Genomic DNA, 22,103 nt, shown 5'->3' on the forward strand with positions numbered 1-22,103 from the left:
TTTATTTGTCTTTGTGAACAAGTTTGTTTGTCCTCACCACATCATCATATTCTTTTTGTTATGCCCTATTTATTTTGAGTAACATATGTTTTGCTTTTGGGTTGTTCCTCGATCAGTGCCCGAGCAGTAGCCATTTTCTGACAGATCGACCCCAGTACTGCGAACGGGGTGAAGTGTGGGGGGCAACGCTGAGCCCAGAGCTCAGGGCTCGATTGGGAGCTGAAGGCCGGAGAGGAAGTGCCCCTGTTATTGACATTCAACGGGCAAACCACATTGCTCGACTGCATGCCCTCATTCAGTCTAAGAGATCAATCAGTCCCAACCCAACGGTACCAGAACAGTCAGAACTCAGCTCCGCTGAGCTGCACTCAGAGTTTTCCCCACAGAGTGCTATGCCAGTAATACAAATCTCCCCCGTCTCTTCACCTACTGACCACCGCCGACTTAGTGATATCAACATCAGATCGCCATCAGAGACGTTATCACTTCCTGTGCCAACTGAACGAAGGCACTCTGACCTTAGTAGTCTTCTGAGTCTGACCTCTCATCACAACCACCATATTGCAATGCACAGGGGCTCTGTGTGCCAGGCATGCATTTCTATGCTTCATTTGAGGTCACAAGATTGGAGGCACCACTGTCATTCTGGTGTCATGCCAACGCACCAATGTCCGTGTGACTTTAGACACCACCCATCACCTGGTGGAATGATGAGCACTCCTGGCTATGGACAGCTGAAGCCTTCAAGTGATTATTCCAATTTCTCACAGCTGCAGCAGTCCCTGTTTAATATAATCAGTCGCAAAGCAGCCCCTTGTTCCCCCACACCTGCCCAAGCCTCATCACTGTACTCTTCAGCTGCTCTCAGTCCAACCGGGAGTGATGGAGACTGCAGCCTAAAGAGTCAGTTCCAGATTAGCAGTCATGTTGGGGATCACGAACCTTTCCAGGAGTGTGAAGACAGATGCTGTGCCAGAGAGCAGCAAGTTACCAGGGCTGTAGGAGTGGTAGGTCACAAAAGCAAGTTGCTTTAGTGTCCCATGATGGGGCCAACACCTGCTTAACACATTTTCCCAGCTTGTAGATGGTTCTGCATTATTCTGCATGGAGCTGGTCTGATCAACTGCCCACTGAGTCTTGCTGCCCTCATAGGCCTCTAGAGCTAACTGTCTCCTTAGAAATCATAAGCTTGCTGCTGACGGAAAACAATGGTGCAACCTCTAACATATGATATTTCCTTCCGATTAACCTTAACCAATGCCTTTAACTACTGATCCAGATTTTAACCTTTCCTTCTCTGCTTGACTGTCCAGATGCAACACCTATTGAGCTTGACACTGAAACATATCCTCTAACCAAAGGAGAAGAGGCAGCTGTCTGATTTACATCCTCTTTCTCTACTACTTTTTTCCCTTGTGTTCTCATTTTGGCTCACACCTGTCAAGACCTCCTCATTGTTAAAACGTGTTTCATGAACTTATTTTTATCCCTCATCATCTCATTATATTTTCACCCAGAATGACTTAATGTAACTGGCACACGTATAAACTGTTGTTAGATTTGATCATTGACTAGAAAATTCATTTCCAACAGATACTAACTTAAAAATATCTGCTTTGATCCTTAGGCCAGTTCTGCAGGTTACCAGACTCAACAATCTGTCCAGGGTCTGTCCTCTTCCAGTTCCACAGTGCATGCACCACCACAGTACCTCCCGCCTGGACACAGCTATCCTGCTACTTTGTATGCTCCTCAGCCTTGTGCACCAACACCAGCTCCAGCCAGTCTATGTTCAGTCAACATCCAACATGCGGCCAGTGCTGGTAGCTACTCACCGCCAAATGTGCAACAGGCTCAAGCTGCAGCAAGTATTGTACCGTCAGCTGTGCCACAACATGTTGTACAAAGCTACCAAGCACCAGTCCAGCAACAGCAGCAAGTAACAGCAGCAAGCTCTTTGACTTTTCCCTTACAAGTGCAGCAAACATCTCAGAACTCTGTGGCCCCAACTTTACAACAGGCTCAGTCTGCATCAGGATCAGTTCAGCAGCCAACTGCAGCAACCACTCTGCCAGCACAGCAGCCAACTGAAAATTGTCCTCGTGCATCTGCAGCCCCATCTATGGCACCCACAGTTCAGTGTCAACCAGTACAAGCTTCCAGCACACTGCAGCAGGCCCAAACCACAGTCAAACTGCCCAATCAGCAGCATAGTCAAAACTCCGCCACACCAGCACTTTACAGTCAGCAAATATCCATTCAACAAGAGCACCAACAGTCTTTATCACAAAATGCTCAGCAAAACGCTGGGAAGGCCTGTGTTCAGCCTCAACTCCAGCATGGCCAAGAAACTGTGTATGCCATGCACCAGCAAATGGCACAACATCCAACCCAACAATCACAAAGTCTTCAATGTTCGACACAGCAACAGGTGCACACTCCAAATGTCCAGCAGCACAGTCAAAAAACTATCCAAACAGCAGTTCCACAACAGAGTCAGGATGTTTCCCAGTCTCAGCCCCAAACCACCGCAACTCAAGTTTTGCAGGTTCCAGCCAAACATCAGAGTTACTCAGCTGCAGGTCCACATGATGCTGCCTCTCAGAGCTATGCACATTCTGCGCTTCAACAAACAGCTCCGGGTCAAAGTCAGTACCTGCCTGCCCAATCAGTCTGTCCACAGAATTACATAGCAGCTAACCAGGTACTGACTTCTCAGAGCATTTCAACCTCTTCTCAGCAAGGCCAGGCTGAACATACCACCCAACAGGTGAGTGTATAGTGTAGCTGGTTACTGTATAATAACTATATGGAGGTAACACATATAGTGCCCTAGTTTTGAATTTCTGGTTTTCCCTTGATCGTATGCTGTTCATGTCCTCATGCTGATGACAGCTGTGACTAGAGGCTTTTTGATTTCGGGTTATCCATATGTCTGTCCTTATTTTGTCTCTACTATAAATATAAAAATTCCCCTCTTGCCTCTGCGGGTGGTCTTTATCCTTCAAGCTTGGGACCTCTACCAGAGGCCTGGGAGCTTGAGGGTCCTGGGCAGTATCTTTGCTGTTCCTAGGACTGTGGATTTTGTTCTTGGGATCTGCTGGAGCCAATCGCCTAACTTGGGGGTCACCACTGTTTTTTGTTTTGTTTTTTTGTTGTTGTTTTTTTTTTTTGCCTGTCCCATTTGGTTCTTTAGCCATCAGAATTGTTGTCTGAGGGCCAAGAAAGATGCCCAATGGATTTGCTTTACTAAGTGGATCACTGTGTTGCTGTATTGGTCCATTTGATTGACCTTTGTTATTAGGGGTCACCACTGTTGCCATCGACCTGCACATCTTCTTGAGTTCAGCCAATGATAGGATTTCTGGATGTCAGCCACTTCCTTTATCTGCCGTTGGTATGTACCGTGCAGGGGCCTGTCCTTCTATGACGGTTCTTCTCCTTGCTCCTCTTCTTTCTCAGGTTTTTGCTACCTGAGGTATTCACTAAGCACATGGTCATCGTCTTGATGTACTCATCCTGGACAGTGGTTCTGACTTTGACCAGTCCTTGGCCAGTCTCAGTCTTTACAGTCTTTGGTCCATTCTTTTAATGTATTTGAGAGGTTTTCAGAAATGTAATTTAACTAAGAGTAAGACTAAGTAAGTGTTTTTTCCTAATTGTATGCTACATTAATGGAGTGGCTCAAACCGTGGGGTATAGAGCAGCTGCTGGTGGGATATTGATTACCAGGGAAAACATATGAAGTGAAACTATGTTAAATAAATTGAAACTTCATGAGGGAAATATTCAGATTAAACTTTTGGTCATAATGAAAAAAAATCACATTCTAATTCATAACATTTTGCACCCAAAGGTTTGCTTGTTTCATCCTCTTGTTCTGCATCTTGTGGCCATTATTCAGTGCTGTAACTGTGGAGCAGAAAGAGTGATTCAGCATTAAGTTGTCTCAACAGTGATGCTCTGTGTGGGAGAGACATTAAATGATGAAAGAAGTTGACATTTTTATTTATTACAGTGTACATTTGATACTCTTTATATTAAAATGGCAAGTTTTGATTGGGTCAAGATGATTAGAAACAGCTGTGTTTGTGGACAGTAGGTGAATGAAGAAATAAACAGGCCAATAAACAGGAGTTTCCTCAGACACCAGCCAACAGAGAGATAATGGAAACCATAATGAAACAATAAGAGTTGTTTTCATCCCTGTATCAGTTAGCCTTCTAAGGCTTGCTCTTGCTGTTTTGTGGTGCAAATGTTCACTGAGGTGGAAGATTCAGACTGAATGCATTAATAGGGAGAGAATGGAAAATGTGAGCTATTCTAATCTGGGTCAATGGAAGGAAGTGTAGGTTTTCAAAGTGAGGGATAAGTCTCTGCCATCATTAAAGTCCCGCTTTTTTTTTTCTCTGGTCTTTTTTGTTCTTCAGAGTATCTCTGCTGGTCAGAGCGTTTCACAGCTTGGACAGGATGGACAGGGCCATGGGCAGAATGTCAGCCAGCCAGCTTCCAGTGTGCCAGCACAGGCACTCTCTGCTCAGCAGTCAACTGCTCACCAACAGCAACTCCAGCCTCTGCAGATTTCAGCTTCACTGTCACCATCACACCAACCACAGGTATTGTCAGTCTGTTATCACTGCTAATCTTACCGCCATAATACTCTCTTTTTTATAGGCTTGAAGCAAGTTCTTTTGATGCATCCTCCTCCTGTGTGCAGACTTTTTTTTTTCTAGATTATTTAACTTTTTAATGTTTCTTCCTTTTTTTTCCTTTTCTTTTAGTTTCCTTCACAGTATCCCACAGTCCAGGTGATGGCAGCTGTGACTGATTCTGAATCTTCCTTCCCTCACTCTTGCACTGCTCCTCCCCCTTCAGCCTCAACTTCTCTTAATCACATCTTCCTCTCTCCTGGGCATACTGTCCCTGCAACTCCTTCTGTCTCTCCCATTTCTCCTCTGCACATTGAAAACACATTAGTTTCACCCATCTCAGTATCCCTCATACCGTCCCCGTCACATGCGCTGAGTAAGATAGAGCCCACATCCCCACAACCACAACACACTGCTAGATCTGAGGCTTCTCATGGATCACCTGCATTTATATCAGCCCTAACCACCCACCCCACACACACACACTCTGCCCTGTGCCAGAACACACACCCTTCCACAATTGGCAGCAGTCAGCCGCTAATACAGGTAATTATGACCGCTGCAGTGGAGCACAGATGTTTACCAAGAAGGTGTGAACTGGAATTTGAGCATTTGTGTGTGTTTGTTAAAGGTGGTTTTTACTCAAGAGGATGAAACCTAAGGTTGTGATTGTCTTGGGTTGTTTTTACATATTCTTTGTGTCAAACATATATTTTTTAGAGTAAGTATGGTGAACATAATAAACATTTATGTTTTTCAGTTAAATTAATCGAATATTGCATATGAAACAGTGCTAAAATCTACATATGTAGTTCATACATGGATTATGTGAAAGGAACTCTGTCGCCGAATATTTGAAATAAGTTATTTAAGGATGATAATAATTGTCTGTCTTCTTGTTTGTATGTAATTGCAGGCTCCTTATCAGTCCCAGGTCAGCCATCCTGAGCCTGTTCCCTGTGCTCAGTCAGTCCAGCCATCTCAGCTCAAACAAGCTGCAGTCTTTTCTTCACATGTGCAGAGCGGGGCAGACCTGGGCACAGCCTCTGCGGCTGCCCAGCTGGACAATGTGAGCCCATGCCAGCTCCCCCCACAGGCCCAGCCCCAGAGTCAGGTTCAAAGCCAAATTCCTGTGCTGCAGTCTGCAGACTCCCAGAGAGCATCATCTGGGTCTGCCAATTCCTGTTGGACTCAGCAGAAGCAACTGAGTAATGTCACAGGAGCTGCATGTCAGGGTCTGTCAGAGATTAACATGGAGGTATGGACTCATGATTTACTTAAACACTTCAAGTTCTCACTAATTATCTCTCCCTGTTAGTTTAGCTAACAGCAATAGTGCCGTGAGGCATCCCTGTGCGTCTTTTCAAAACATAAAATAGAAAATAATGGATTTCATATTCTCTGTTATCCTATTATTTTTCTCTTCTTGTTTAACGCTGAGTTTTGTTGTCGTTAGGACCAAGCTGCAGAGAAACACACAGGAGGACAGAGCTATGACAGGTACTAGCTTATTTCTTCTCAGCCATATTTGCTAGTTGCAGGTGAAAGATTCTCAACAATGTGCATTTTGCACATGTGCAGTTGTGCCCGGCCTCCTGCACCCTCTGGCTAGGTGGTACACCTCTCACTGTTGTTGTACAGAATCTCTACCAAAAGAGCAGTTTAACAAAAAAAAATTGAAAGAATGATGATGAAAAAATGATGCCTGGCAAGAACGTGCACAGGTTGGCAACATTGCATCTGTTATGTTTTTATGCAGCATAAACAATTTTTCATGAGGTATAGATAACTGACCTGATTGATATTCTATAAAAAGTATAAATGCTGGAACAACTAGCAACTAGTTTTTTGTCTTAAAGTTGTCATTTACTACTACTTCTTATTTTATTTGTTGTCCTGTAAACCTTGTTGACCACCCTAACTTTGTGTGTAGATGGAGTGCAACATCGACACTGCCAGTTGACCAGGAGACAGATATCTGAACACTCATGTCACTCTTGCTGGTCATAGTGACACGAATGAAAGCATTTTAATAGTACTTGCATAACAGATATCATATATCAGACATTTTAAATCCTGCAGGCATTCCATAGCTGTGATAAACTTCACAAAACCTTTTCACTGAGCTTTAAAAACACAAGAGGAGGTAAAGACCAGTACAGTATTCTCAATACAAGATATCAGTTGCAAACAGAAGGCTCTGTGATAATAGAGCTCTTGTATTTTCAGATTTAAGTAGGTTATTCATGATTGTGTATCACACATCTTATCAACTGAATCTGTCTTTGTCAGCCCCCCTACATTTGTGTGGACATACTGGTTAGACAGGTTTGGACAGGTTTGTGCATACTTGTTGTTTTGAAGTTTGTTATGTGTTGAGTACTAGAGTACTAGAGTGAAAAAAAGTGCCGGGTATTCGGTTTTTAGTGAATAATATAGGTTATGGATTTGTATAACTGCCTGTCTTTCCCCAAACCAGTGTCAACTCTGATGCCACGTCCGGAAAGGAGATGAGTGATGGTTATGAAGGGACACATGGAGGTAGATGCGATGGGAAAGTCCGCAAACACCACCGCAGGTCCTCACGCACTCGTTCTCGGCAAGAAAAGCTCAGCAGACCAAAGCTTAGCATGCTGAATGTGGGTAACCAAAAGAAAGAAATTGCCTTTAGCTCTTCTCAAAAAAATGTAACATGAGACAATAATTTTATTGCATTTGCTCCTGTTACAGGTGTGTAACACTGGGGATAAAATGGTAGAGTGTCAGCTGGAGACTCATAACCATAAAATGGTCACTTTCAAATTTGACCTGGATGGAGATGCACCAGAAGAGATTGCTACATACATGGTATGTTGGAGGTGAAGGCGAAGTCAGCTGAGTTAATGCAAAGGGCTTTTGAAGTGTTTTGCAAGCTGTTCATGGACTGTTTGCTGTTCTCACCTGCAATGCAGCAAAAATCTGTTGTCTGTCTCTTTCCCTTTTCCTAGGTCATTCATATTGAGCATATTTACAGATGGATAGATATGGGAACAGATGCATAAGCAGTATATTAACATAATGCCTACTAATTTATAATGTAAAAAAATAGTAGAAGGTGAATATCTACTTGTGAATGCTACTGTAGCAAAAATACTTCAAAATGTAAAAGCAAAATGAAATTGTCGTTGCAGTCATTGAATTTTCTTATATCATACAATACACTGCAGATAATATTTGATTTTGGCATAAAATGACATTAGGTTAATGTATCAGAAGGCTATAAATTATTTATTTTGTTTCTCATGTTTGCCTTCTGAATGTACTTTTACGTCTCGTTCCCAGCACAGTCATAAACACTTTACTTTAAGCATTGCTTGTTAAGCTAAAACCTTTAATGTTGCATTGTGTTTTTGTTTTGTTTTTTTCAGGTGGAGAACGATTTTATTCTACCTTTAGAAAAAGAGGTCTTCATTGAACAGCTGAAGGACATCGTAGACAAGGCTGAGGACATGCTGAGTGAGGACACCGAGGGTGAGAGGAACTCCGACCAGGGAGGCAGCCCCAAACAGAGTGAAGGACCTGGCACACTGGGAACAGAGGTGAGAAACGCACTGTTGACAGTTAATAGATGAAATGGTGCAATCTGTCTACGAGTGCCTCCGCCTCAGATGCATCATCCAGGCAGCACTCTGAAGATGACTTTGCACTGCTGCCAAAAATACCAGCCTTGCTGATGCTACATTTTGATCTAACTGAATTTATTCTGAGGTTCAGCTTTTTTGGCTCTTTAGGGGAAGCCTTTTAAATGTACATTAGACTGATGCACATGCTTTAGCACTGGTTGGTAATCTTTCTTTTCCTTTAAAGGCTTCATCTCCCAGCACCCCACAGCTAGTGTACCAACAAAATGGTAAGGCTTTTTACCAGCCAGCATCTCATCTGTTAATATTATGATGTCACTTTGAACAAGGCTCATTTGATTATATACTTTGCACTTTGTTACTGTTTGTTATGAATGCCTTTTCAGTTATACTTAATTTTATCATAAATGACAGATTATACAGGGTGCTATTGTTGAAAGCATAATCGTCTGGAATGCCTTGAGGCTACCATCGTTCTGATTTGGCGCTATATAAATAAAATTGAATTGAATTGAATGCAGTTATGCTGAAAATGATCTGTAATGGTGTGATTTTTAAATTCTGTGAATATAGATGTGGATGCTTGAGTTTTTCTGTTTGCCCTTGACAGTCCTGCACACTGGTAAGCGTTGGTTTATAATCTGTCCCGTGGCTGAGACTCCCATGCTCGACAAAGAGAATACATCACACACCCAGGGTAAGCCCACAATCCATTATTAATTTATAATGTCTTCTGATTTTTCTTCTTGTTAAACAAAGAATCTTTTATATGAAGAGTTGTTTTACATACTAGTTGGAGTATATTTTTTAGAAAATGAAATCTGCAGCTTTCCTTTCTTTGCTTTTCTCTGCTGCTGCTGTTGTTACTGAAGACGGTGCACATGCATTAGAGTGTATCTGTGTTGGTTCATCCGTTGGGGTCAGTTATATAAGAGTGCGTCTGCAGTGGTTTTAGGCAAAAAAAAAAAAAAAAAAATGAAGGGCAGGATTTATACTCCAGCTGACAGAGCCTGATGGGGGAAGACGAACAATGATGTAACACTCTGGCACTCACAGGAGCTACCTCCTTTCTTAGCCTTGGCTGTTTACATATCAGTCTGTTCTCCTGCTAATTAACTGTCATCTCTTTATTTTTCCAGAATCTGAAAAGTCTGGCTCATCGTCAGTCGGGGCCAACAGCACCACAGCTGCAGTGCCTACTCAGGTCGCCTCTTTGGCCTCCCAAAACCAGTCCTTGTCCTCCTCACTGACCACCGCAGCTCAAACCTCGGTCCAGCCTCCGGAGCAAATCACTAGCAAAGCCCACATCCAGCAGACCCAGCCCGGTGTTACTAAACATGCCCTGGGTTCTAGCACCACCAACCATCGCAACTCACTTTCTGTGGAAGAACCTTGCATCTCCGCTGTTTCTATGGTTACTGATATGCCATGCTGCGCTATTGTGCCCCCTGTCTCTCTGGATGTGAATGGCATTGAGAAAGGAACACCTGGTGGTTTGGTTTCATCTCAGACTAATCAACCAATCCAGAAGGCCAGCCCTACTGGAGAAGTTCCTCCTCAGCTGACTTCCCTTCAGTCTGTGGTCATGCAGCAACCCTATGCAACGCCCATGCAGCCTGGGACTGTGACCTCACAGCCTCAAAGTCCTGCACATCAGAACTCCCAGTCTTCAAGCCATCAGCAGTGTGTGGGGCCAGGCGAGTCAGACAGTGAGGGGCCACGCAGGGTGGAGTTTGTTGACCGCACTATCAAGACTTTGGATGAGAAGCTGAGAAACCTATTATACCAAGAGCATGCTCCTTCCCAGCCCTCGAGCCTTACATCTGACCCCCAGGCATCAAGCACAGAGGGGGTCAGCTCCCCTCCAGTCTCAGACGGCCAGAGCACTGAAGGAGCGCTTACAAAGAAGAAGGGGGAACCTCTGGTAAAATGCACTGTGTTTGTTAGTGAAAGGGAGAAATGTGAGCAACCAGACTTTGGTTAAAAGCTACATGGTATATAAATAGCAGCAACAGTGAATCGATTCTCTGCACTGTGCTATTGATTTGACTATTGTCTATAAAGAGCAAGGCCAATACTGTGTTTAGAAAGAAGCGGGAGTAACAAAGTTACTCCTTTCATAACAATGATTCAGCCTGACCTCCCTTATATTTGTGTACATGCATGCCAGCAGAAACACATCAGGTTCTGACTCAGACAACACTGAGGTCAGGAAAGGATAACAGCTAGCCTTAATGCACCAACCCTGTGTATGTCATGTTTTAACACTTGTCTCTATGTATCTCATTGTGACCTGTCCAACACACATTCTTCTCGCTTTCTGTCTTAGCCTCAGATTCCTGAGCGCACGGATGATGTGGGTACATTAAGTGACTCTGCAGTGCCAGGTAGGTAACATTTATTTGTGTAATATCCATGTCACTTTGTTACTGCATAATGTTTTGCAGATGGTTTTGTTTTGAAAACAAAAATCTCCTTACTGGTCTTTTAGGTACTAACAGGGGTTTAAAAAGAAGTGATGTGCCTGCCAGCTCTGGTGCACATGGCTCCAAAAGCCGTTTTCAAGTAAGACCCTGCTTTCAAACTTTCAGTGAGCAAATCTGCTCAATGTAAATGTCATTTGCCCTAATAAAATTGCATTACAGGTCATGGCTTATGCCAGTGTTTATCTGAGTTCCAGTGTTTGTAGCTTAAATATTGCATTAGTTGTTTATGGGACCTAATTTTGTTATGAACACGGGTTTCCCATTATTGCAGATCATCCCAACTCCGCCGGATGTTATTTGTCGCTTGGAAAAAAGCAAGACAAGCTGCAGCTCCTGCAGTTCCCCAGCTCCTTCTAGTGGTTCTGGAGGGTCTTACAGCCAGACTCAGAGCATGAGCAAGAAAGAGAGAGGATGTGTGGCTATGAGCAGGTCTTCAGTGAAACCTGGAGATGAAGATGAGAATGCAGAAACATCTAAATCTCTCCACAGTAGCCGTTACTCTGCTCCGCCAAACTTCTACCAGGCTACACCTTCTTCTAGTCCTGACAGCACCCCATGCCACATTCCCCGGGCCCAGACTATTGACACTTCAGCACATCACCACTATCACTTCCCCTCTCACCTCTGCTCTGACTCAGCAGATGAGGACAGCAGCAGCATAGCTCTTCCTCCTGCACATCCAGCTCCTCCAGCTCATACCCTGTCCGAGCACAGTGGAAGTGACCTCATGAAGAGGGCAGTTGCCTTCCTGCGGCGCTCTGGGCGAAGCAAAAGTGAACAGAGCTCTGATTCACCGAGCCGACAGCCCGTGTCAATGAATGGTCACACTCCTTCGCCTTCAGCAGGACATGCACCCTCATCCTACATCAGCAGTGACAATGACTCCGAGTTTGAGGATGCAGATATGAGAAAAGAACTACAGAAACTTAGAGAAAAGTAAGTTTTAGCTGTGGTTGACTGCATGCTTACAGTCAACCACAGCTACACTAATGTGCCTGTTTTATTAAACTTTTTTTTAATTAGCTGGTATTTAAAAACTTTTTTTAAGTGGAATACAGTTCCTGTGTATTCACTCTAATTGTTTCACTGCTCTAAATTACATAACAGTTTCAGTTTATTGAAGCTGCTTCACACTAGTCTGATTGTCTAAATGTAATAGTTAAATTAAAAAAAGAGACTATTTAGGATTATGGCTGAATTATAGTCACCATTCTCTGGTAGCCTATGTTCAAGTATATCCCTCTGCATGGTAATCAGAAGTAGGTATGACTTAATTCTTGCATTTAACAGAAAACCTTAATAGATATTTTACAGGATGTGTCTTGGCTGAAAATGGGTATTTTTGTATGTTTAATATGCATGTAAGAGTGATAGTTAAGGCAAAGAGACTGTTAAATTACACAAAGAATGAACTTAGTAAAAATGACACCCCTGGTGACTTTATTTTGGTGGAAGGCCAAAACCTCTTGTATAGGATACAAGACTGTGCAGTCCTGTGAAAAAGTATACCCAATGATTCAGGAGCTTATAGAACCACCTTTAATTGAATTATTGTAAGTTAAGAATTGCATTTTTATGATCAGTTACCAACACATAAAATCATGCTAATACTGACTTTTAACAATGCAGAGTATAGGAGATGGATAATAATGTGTGAGTGAACTTTTGAAATTATGTTTGTTTGGGGGGTTTTTTGTTTTAAGATGGTTACTAAATATTTTCTCCTTGCATCTACTTTTAGACACATGAAGGAGATCTCAGAGCTGCAGGCATTTCAGAGGAGTGAGATTGAACGTCTGTACAAGGAGTTGGGAAAAACTCTGCCCCCCAATGTCAGCCTGCTTCATGCTGCACCTCCAAGTGGCCGTAGGCGCAAAGCCAGCAAACACAAGCTAAAAGCTGGAAAACTGCTCAATCCAATGGTGCAGCAGCTCAAAAACAATCTTAATACCACCAGTGCTGACAGAAAAGGTATGTGGGTTGGGAACGTGGGGTGATGAGTGGCTATGTATCCGTGTGATGTGATGATTTGTGTGTATGGGAGAGCGTTTGCAGCCTGTGGAGAACACAGGAATGACATCAGGTTCAGAAAACTCGTAGGAGTGTGTGATTCATTCTGACTCACACTTTACTTATTTTATTTATTTATTTTCTCTTTGTGCCAAGGTGAGAGTGCTGCCAGCTCGTCCGGCTCCCCGGCTAAAAGTTCAGTTCTATCAGATGGCTCAGCCCACTCCAGCGGCTGCTCCAGCTCCAGCAATCAGCCAAGCACTGCCCCAGAGCATGTCCACACCCAGCAGCCCTGTTCTTTGAAGGGTTCTTTCTCCTCAGACAACATCTACGCTGGACTACATGGTGATGGAAATCCCAACCATGCTGGCCCTGGTCAAGGTACATATTATAGGTTCATGGGTTTGTGTGTGTGCAGTTTATGTATGTGGTCATGCAGATGGACATGCATTCAGCCATTATACACATTTTTAACAACTGTTAATGGTGCCCCTGGGTAGCATTTTTGCTAACTGGAGGATGGAGAACCACCTCATTTTTACCAGCTTCATACTTCATACTGTATGTACTATAGGATTATTGGCAACACCACATACTGCATATTCACAAATACATGATTTTATTGTTAAATTTATGCCATTTTTTTTCAAGTTGAGAAACAAAAGTGGACTGTGCTATAAATAATTGTGTCCTACCATGAACAATACTTGTGTACTAATATTGAACTTTTGAGCTCATAAATTCCCTGATAATTGTTTGAAAGCTGGGGATGTTCAGTTATGTATTGTTAAATGTCAGTCGTCACATCATGTGTGCCAGGTCCACGACACGTCAGTGTATTTACATAACAGACGGAAACACAACAGGTTGGATGTGCTGCGCAGCAATCAATAAAACCAATAAACCATATAAATAACCTAAAAACAATTAGAAAATAAATAAAAGACTCTTAAAAGTCAAGAAGAAAGTTTGTAAAGATGTTAACACTGTGAGTTCACTTATGTTAAGTCACACTTAAACTTAATTTACGTCTTCCAGTGATGCATAAACAAAGAACATTGAGTTTTTATGCAGTTCATATCAAGAACTTTAACCATAAAATTAACAAAAGAAATCTGGACACTGGTTCTATTAATCTGCTACATTCTGCAGAGGATGAAGATTTGAACATTTGAATTTCCATGTTATTTACTTGAAAACTCAAAAAAAAACTAGTACATGGATAATTAGCTTTTTGCTAATAGTGTTTAGAGTGAAATGAGAAGGGAAATAATTTTAGTGACTGAAAAATGTTGCTTGAAGCTGGGGGATTTCTGTCTTTCAAACATTGCTATTTAATTTTTTTTGTTTTGTTTTGTTTTTTTAGGTTTCATATTAAATTCAGCATATTCCAAGGTATAGACACTATAATCCCATAAATACATAAAAATAGGCATAACAATACATAAACCCTCCACTTTATATTTACCTCATGATTATATATTTTTAGGACCCATAATAAAAGTGTATAATCTGTGCCTTAGTGTAAATGAAAGTGACAACAGGTGCACTGGAGAGACAACATGGTGTTACAGGTGTGGCCACAGACCATTGCTCTCTCCTTATCCTTCCAGTCTGATTATTTTCCTTATTTAGCTTTTTGCTAGTGCCCTTATCATTGCTGGTACGTGAAATGGTACACAGGTAGTACAGCTCCTCCAGGATGGCACTATCCATATTTAATTTTTCAAAAAGGTTGGCTGTGTCTCCCTAACCACGAGAATGGACCATTGCTTGTGTCTTTCACGTCCGCTACATGTTGTCTGTGTGAAGCTGCTCTCATTTGTAAAGAGAATGGGACGCCAGTTCTGGTGTTCTTAGGTGACTGCCAGTCAAACTGCAGAGTTCTGGTTTGTGAGCACAGGTCTCCCTGAAGGATGTTGGCCGTTCATGCCACCTTCATGGAGTCTGTTACTGGCAGTTTGGTCAGAAATATGAGCATGAGTAGAATGCTGAAGGTCATTTTGTTGAGCTCTGGCAGTGCTCCTCAAGGTCCTCCTTTCACAAAGGAGCAGATACTGGTTCTGCAGCTAGGGTGAAACCCTTTTGCAGCCATGTCCAGCTCTTCTTGTGTAATGTCCCATCTCTTGGTACTTCCTTGAGACTGTCCTGGAGACACACCAAACCTTCTTGTGACAGCACATATAGATATACTGTCCTGGAGGAGCCCGGCCACGTGTGCAACTCGAATAGGCTGGAACTACTGCCAGCAGTGACAAAGACACTAGCAAAAAGCAAAGTAGAGAAAAATCAGCCAGGAGAGAGCACTGGTCTGCGGCTATCATCTTGGCAGCTGGCAGAGTCAAAGTTTCATTTATACCAAAACAGGTCAAATGGATTCACAATGGTTTATGTTCCCTAGCTGGAAAGACTGATATCTCTGAAGTTTAATTGACTTTGTGTTACACTGTGATGATTGAGTGTTCCCTTAAGTGTTTTGAGGAGTGCAGATATAGGCAGCCAGTTTGAATTATCATCAGAGAGTCAAAATAGTCTCATTCATCACCAGATACTATGGTTGGATCCTGCATATCATGCTCTCCTAAACTGTCCTTTTCTGGTGCTTTTAATGGTGGGGATTTCTCATCCCAGTCTCTGTGCACTTTTACATAGTGTCTTTCTTGTTTCTTCTCTTCTTCCCTCTTATATTCATTTTTGCAGGCTGGACGGTTTACCACCAAACGTCAGAGAGAGTCACCTATAAATCTAGTAGCAAACCACGCACTAGATTCCTCAGTGGACCTGTGTCTCTGTCCATCTGTTTGTATTTGTTCTTTTATATTTCCCCTCACTCATTTCCATATTCTCTTTATTTAATCTGCCTCTCTCTCCTATCAAACTATTTTTTTATTTGTATGGAATATAGTGGATATTTTATTTCACCATCCCTGCAGGTCTTCTCACCAGACATACACCCATTGTTTATTCCTACCACCCACACTTCTGAACAGCCTTAAAGCTTGTTTTCTGTATATTTTCTAATTTATTTTATTTATTTTGTTGGCCGGAACAAAAAAAACAGATGATATATATTGACACATTAGCATGATACTGTTGTGATAAACTTAAAATTGGATATATCTGGCTAATACAGATGAAAGGTTTGTGCAGCCATGAAATGTTTCTTGCCCTAAAAACAGTGAAGCAGGTCAGTCTGTGTACTGTTTGTTTTATAGCATGTTACTTTGCTCAAAGTCTGTGAATGTGTTAGGGTTTTACCTCTCAGCCATAAAAGACTGACGTCGTCAAACCTGGTGGGTGGTATGGACATCCAAGTCTGTGAGCACAATAGCTCAAAAATGAGCTACTTTTAAATTTATGCCATATGTGCATCTACTAGGAGGCTGAGCTGTAGCACTGGCCGGTGCCCATACTTTTAAAGCTTGTTATTGGTACAGAAGTCTGGCATTTACAGATAGATACAGTCTCTGCTGTTTTCTAGTTGTTTGTATTTGTAAGTAAGCATTTATGGCTTCTTCTAATAAAACCCTTATTGTCTGTAATATAATTTAAAACACAACCACCCCTGAGTTAAAATGTATTTACTAAGCAAAATCTACTACTAGCATTATAAAATCACTCTTCTTCTGTGATTTAGTTTACTTGAAGACAGTGATTTAATTAAAGTGACTTGATTACAGCAGCTATATATAGAAGTGGGAATTACCTGACTCTGGGGGATCTCAGAGAAAAGTATAAAGACATTTCAATTCATTCATTTGTGCAGGGTGACCTTTCTTTCCTGGCTGTGTTGTATATTTTCAGCTTGAATTAAAGCCTTTTTCGATTGTATTTTTCTGAAGAAGTGCAGCATGACTCAGACGTGTGGCTCTTTGTGCGGGTGTTGAGATCTGCAGGTCCAAATTGCTGAAAATAATTTCTGTGCACTGAAGTAGAGCGTAATTTCTATGCAGTCAGTTTTTCCACTGTTTCATTTGCACAGAGGGATATTTTCCAGATAGAAAGAGAGCTGTGAAACAAGATGTAATTGTTATCAACCATCTTACCAACCCAGTGCTGTACTGTGAGCTGTATTTAGTCGTTGGGAGAAAGGAAGTAGAACAAAGAGTAGCTATATTTCTATGGATTCGGTGTCCCTGAGGACCCAGATTGCATCCAGTTGACCTTAAGATTGAAAAGGAAACATTTCTAGGGTGTGCTGCCTCTTATATTCAAAATCCAGGCTGCAATAACTTTAATGTTGTAGGTACCTATTTCAGTTTACAGTCTTTCCTCTGGCAATCATCCATAATTCACAGAACTGCAGTTACATTCATAATTATTAATTTTTAAATATATTACCCCTGCTCTTCATACAGTTGTTTTGTGCAGTGCTTCTGGCTTTCAAAAATAGACCCCACAAGCACAATGGAGCTTGTGAATGCCTAGTCCTGTCCAAACATGGGCCTAATACAAGATGGTGTGAGTGTGTTTGTGGATGTGTGTGTGCATCTGAGAGAGAATGGCAAACTCTTTATACCCTATTTATTTGTTGTGTGTTTCCATCCACAGTTAATTTTGATTGTGTAACACCCCCTCCCACACACACACGAGTCGAGGCACTAAGTCAGCCATCCTGTGTATACTAACACAGAGGAAAAAAACCCAACCCTTCCCTAATAGGCAGGGCCCTATGCTTTGATTGAGGAGAGCTCTCTCTGTCCCTCATGTTTGGATGGAGAAGACGTGCATGGTGCAGGCGCCAGGCAGGGCACTGATGGAGACTTGCTCCGCCATATGAAGGGCTGTATCATCAATATTATTATGGTTTTGTTCTTTCACCTCTCCTGAGTTACCTGCATGTTTGTTTTTTTTTTCTTTTTAATTGCTGACTCTGATGAGTTCCAGCTTGTATCTGTGTGCTTTCAGTTGGTTAAATTTTATTTGTTTTGGTTTCATATTTTGTTTCACAGGCATTCTCACATCGACAGAGGGATCTTTTTGTTTCCCTTTAAATCCAGGCTCCAGTATTCTTTCCTAGAAAACACAATGTTAAACATTTTGTGGTTTCTCCCTACCAGTTAATGAAACCGTAAATCATCCGTTATTCCAATGATCAAACAAAAAGTACAAATTCATACGGATAGTAGCTGCATTTTTCCAAATTTCTGTCCAAGCCAATATTTTTGATATATTCCATATTAAATATAATCATGAAAAGGTCAATAAATGTGCAGGAACAAACATACAACATTACACGTCAAGGCAAGTTGTGATTTCGTTTAGATTTGTCAGGTACACTTTCTAAAAATCGGCTCTTCAAATGATATTAAAGAGAACACCTAGATTTGCTCCTCTAGTCCTCCTCACTGATTTTTACACCCCTCTTCCTCCTTTTCCTCTTTCTCTCTCCTCAATTGTTTTGATAGCTGAATGTGCTTTTGAAGCAGCTTGTCCACCTACTTGTGGTGTGCAGTGTGTCCTGGCCTAACTGTTTCTGTCTTGTGCTGTTTTACCTTTTTATAGGGTCCACTCTGAAACGACTATGTCTAGGCAAAGAGCGCAGTAGTAGTAACTATCTCATTTACTTTCTTACTCTCTGTCTTTCCTATTCGTCCTCACTATTTTAGTCCTTTTTTTTTCTCTGAAATTTATTTGGCACTTGAAAATGTCTCCGTTGTTTAAACGTGGGTACTCAACAGATTGTTGTATTAATTTGTTTCATGTTTTGCATGGCAGTGTGCCTACATGTCTTGGTTGCTGAATTTTGTCATTGCTTGCATATCAAACATTTCATTTTTATTTAATTGTTCATGAAAGACATGTATGTTGTAATCCTTTGGCTGCTGGCAAAATATGTGTCACAACTTTACCTGTACACTCATTTTGCTCTAGCCTCGCCAGAATGATGAGGATTATTTAAACGTGGCTTTCATGAAAGGTGACATTACAGGTTTTTTTTGGATTTTTTTGTGAAACTGTCCTTAATTCTGCCATACAGCAGCCAATTGATTTGACAGCTGTTTTTTTTTGTGTGTTTGTTTGTTTGTTTGTTTTGTTTTGTGTTTTAACTAGGCATATTTTAAGATCTTTGTGTCTTTTCAGGGTCCTCTCTCAACACCACCACCGCTCAGACAGCCTCCAGTCAGACTCAGCCATCACTCTCTGCAGCAACATCCTCACCCTCTCCTCAGCCATTCACACGTCTCGCTCAGGTCCAGACCAACAACAGCAACAACAAGAGAGGCACATTTACTGATGATCTTCACAAACTGGTTGATGACTGGACAAAGGAAACTGTAGCGGCAGCCAGTCAAGCACGACCCTCCCTGAACCAGATGAAACAGCAGAGGCGTCGGCAAGACCTGGAAGGTGGCGGGACACCGATGGGAGCAGTTACTCATGAGGTATTTGTAACAGAGAGTGACTGAGAGTTTAGGAGCTGTACTTCATCATTCTTAATGTAAGCATGAGTCAGCCTGAGTCTGTGCACATATTTTGTCCCCTCTGTTCCAGATGAAATGTCATAATGGTCCCGGCAAGTTCCAGCTGCCTCTTTCATGCCCCCTGACTGCTGCTTTAGGCCCTCGTATACCTGCAACCCTATCGTCAAACTCATCCACAGCACCCTCTCCTGGTTACCTCGCTCCCGCAGGCTCCTATGCTGGGATGGTTCCCGGTCCTCTTTATCCCCAGAGATGGCCCAGCTTGCCCAGTCCTGTAGGGTCTGTGGTCCCTGTAGGCTTGCTTGGTGCAGCAAGAATGATGCCCTATGGCACAATGGCAAACCCACAAATTCAAGCTTACCCTCTGGTCATCCACAGCCCCGAGAATGGCCCGTGTCCGAAAACCACAAGGACTACTTGATCTGCTTACCAAAATTTATTAGTGTGTATTCGCAAGACAGTGCAGCTCCACTCTGCTCTGTTCGGAGCAACACATGTACATAATCCGATCATGTAAATACCATGAGAAAAGTGTTGATTCTTCATGCAACACTAATCTGTAGTAAATTGTGTGTGTGTGTGAGTGTAGATATGTGTGTACATTATACAGTACATGTTAAGTAAGTATGTTTGAATACTTTTTTGGCTTTGGTCATGACTCAGCCATACTAGTCGTTTTATGTGTGGTCACAACATCCATATTTCATGTTATTCTTCAATTCTGCAGTTTTCTTGTTGCTTTTGCCTTTCTGGGTTAAGTACACTTTAAACACTACATTGGAATCCAAATACCAGTGGTTTGAGATACAATAATAGGACAGTATTTATGATGAATCTATTGGAAAGAATGTAGTGCCTTGAACATTAATTTATATTTTTTTTCTTCTTGGAAAAAAGAAAAAAAACACAAGTCTGCATCCAAGTTATTTTTATTTTAATGTAGCTTGAATGCAGTCTTGAGTTTTTAATACATCGCAATTTTTATTTTTTATTTTTATTTTATTTTATTTTTTTGGTTTACATATGAATGCCCTTCTGTTACTGCACTGTCATCACAGTATGTCATTTTATTTAAATAATAGAATCGTGTTTTAACTCTTGTTTACTTTCCACCCCTGTGACAGATGGAATGCCATAGCGGTGAGACGTACCGATGCCTTGCAGAAACAAACGGTTAATGTACGACTGATGAGGGAAGGGAGAAAAAAAATATGCCAGCAGCCAAAATCCACTCATTCAGGTCAAAATGGTTCAGCAGGACACGGCCTCTTTTTGATAGGACAGCTGATGCATTAGACAGCACAAGAGCTGGCAGTGTTGTAGCTTTGTGCTCAAAGGAAAGGCGGTGTCCAGAGCCATACATACTGTACATAGTTCTTTCTACAGTATATGCCTCCGGAAGTGTTCTGATCAGAATGTAGCGATTAATATGTGAAGGCTTGAGGCTCAAAAGTGCAATTTAAACCCCTCCACAAAGCTTTGATCGTGGCCTTGCCACAAGCCTTATCTCTAATGTGTGCAACAGGAGCAAGCTAAAAAGTTGGAACAAACGTCGCAAATCACCAAGCACCAGACAGAAGACAGAAGTTACCGGGCAAAGTATAAAGATTACAATCCACGCAGCAAACTGAATTCACTTCCAGTAAATGTTCTTTCAACTTTGCTAGTACTCAGCGTACACTGTATGTAAAATGTTCTGTGCAATCACAAGTTAGCTCTGATGTTTTCAACCTATTTGATGTTTGATGCTTTTCTTTTCTTTTCTTTTCTTTTGGTGATGCTGCTATCATCTGTTCAGGTGATCCTACTGTATAGTTAGGCTTTCTGTTCACATACAATGGCACTAAAAAAAATAAGACTCCTCAGATTAACAAATGAGACGCTCATGAAGCAGTGTTAATGCCTTGTTGAAATTTTGATGTGTTCATTTCACACGTTGCTTTTGATGTCTGCTCTGTTTTCCAGTTTCTTTCCAGCGATATATTTCAAAATGCAAACGACACTCGATGTGGGAGATTTGCACAACACATATTCTCCCTTTATTCTGCGTTAAAAGAGTTCCTACACTGTATATAAGTGGGTTTCACCCACCTGTACTTTTATATCACCGATGAGCATGGCCAACTTTTCATGTTCCACAAAGCTTAACAGTTACTGCTATTATGGTTAGAAATTTCACATCTCCACAGCACATTTGAAAGATTTCAGCACCCCCAATCTTGCCAAGCTGTGAATTGTACAGTTTTCTTGTTTTGTACATTTTGTTTTTTTGTTTTTGTTTTTTTGTTGTTTTTGGATGAAAATGATATTGATGGTGGTGGTATTGGACGAGGAGGAGGGGTTGCTTTGAAGTATATTATTCCATCAATTCGGTTTGAATTGGACTTTTATAGGATATTATGCAGAGTCTTCTGCTTTGGTGAAATACTTCCAGTAGTAAGAGATTTCTGTTCTCTGTCATTTGTATCTGGTATGTTTTGTTCCACCTCCCTCGCTGCTAACTTACTGGAGAGCAGAGGAGGGAACAACTCTATGGCATATTCATTTGGATGCACTGATCAAATGGAGAGCTGATACACACAGAGGGGAAAGCAGCTCTGACACCTTCTCCCTCTGCTCATCTCGCTCCTCTGTGGACAACATTGCCCCCTGGTGAATATGCACTGGTTGTCAAAGGCTTGTATTCAAACTGTGGGATTGCTTTTTGCCTGCTGTATGTCCCACTGCATTACCCCACCCTATCCTGCTGCACTCTTATCACAGACTGTATGTTGAGAGAGAAATAAATATTTTATGCTTGATGGCATGTCTCGTTGTTATTTGCATTTTTAGCGTCTTCCGTGTACTTCATAAATAATTTGTTTACTTTCTGTAAGTAGCATGGAGTAAGAGTTTTCATTTTTATTGTTTAAA

At 41.7% G+C, this 22,103-nt stretch overlaps 1 protein-coding gene across 3 annotated transcripts in view; it reads left to right on the forward strand.

The window, feature by feature from the left end:
* The window catches only part of LOC116331203 (serine/threonine-protein kinase WNK2-like), a 39,625-nt gene extending 19,175 nt beyond the window's left edge, over positions 1–20,450 (forward strand). The window contains exons 11-30 of one of the 3 annotated variants that reach the window (XM_039604313.1): positions 117–1,007; positions 1,628–2,770; positions 4,431–4,616; positions 5,566–5,907; positions 6,106–6,149; positions 7,129–7,288; positions 7,380–7,496; positions 8,057–8,227; positions 8,496–8,538; positions 8,880–8,966; positions 9,409–10,193; positions 10,599–10,656; positions 10,761–10,834; positions 11,027–11,691; positions 12,497–12,726; positions 12,922–13,146; positions 15,466–15,564; positions 18,271–18,315; positions 18,850–19,151; positions 19,261–20,450. In XM_039604313.1, the coding sequence (XP_039460247.1) occupies positions 117–1,007; positions 1,628–2,770; positions 4,431–4,616; positions 5,566–5,907; positions 6,106–6,149; positions 7,129–7,288; positions 7,380–7,496; positions 8,057–8,227; positions 8,496–8,538; positions 8,880–8,966; positions 9,409–10,193; positions 10,599–10,656; positions 10,761–10,834; positions 11,027–11,691; positions 12,497–12,726; positions 12,922–13,146; positions 15,466–15,564; positions 18,271–18,315; positions 18,850–19,151; positions 19,261–19,611 (6,018 nt within the window). In that variant the 3' untranslated portion in view covers positions 19,612–20,450. The remainder of the gene's footprint in view (positions 1–116; positions 1,008–1,627; positions 2,771–4,430; positions 4,617–5,565; positions 5,908–6,105; positions 6,150–7,128; positions 7,289–7,379; positions 7,497–8,056; positions 8,228–8,495; positions 8,539–8,879; positions 8,967–9,408; positions 10,194–10,598; positions 10,657–10,760; positions 10,835–11,026; positions 11,692–12,496; positions 12,727–12,921; positions 13,147–15,465; positions 15,565–18,270; positions 18,316–18,849; positions 19,152–19,260) is intronic. The other 2 variants (XM_039604315.1, XM_039604314.1) reach the window with 2 other exon arrangements.
* Positions 20,451–22,103: the final 1,653 nt, after the last annotated feature.

This window comes from Oreochromis aureus, linkage group 20, assembly GCF_013358895.1.
Source record: "Oreochromis aureus strain Israel breed Guangdong linkage group 20, ZZ_aureus, whole genome shotgun sequence".
Lineage (NCBI taxonomy): Eukaryota > Metazoa > Chordata > Actinopteri > Cichliformes > Cichlidae > Oreochromis > Oreochromis aureus.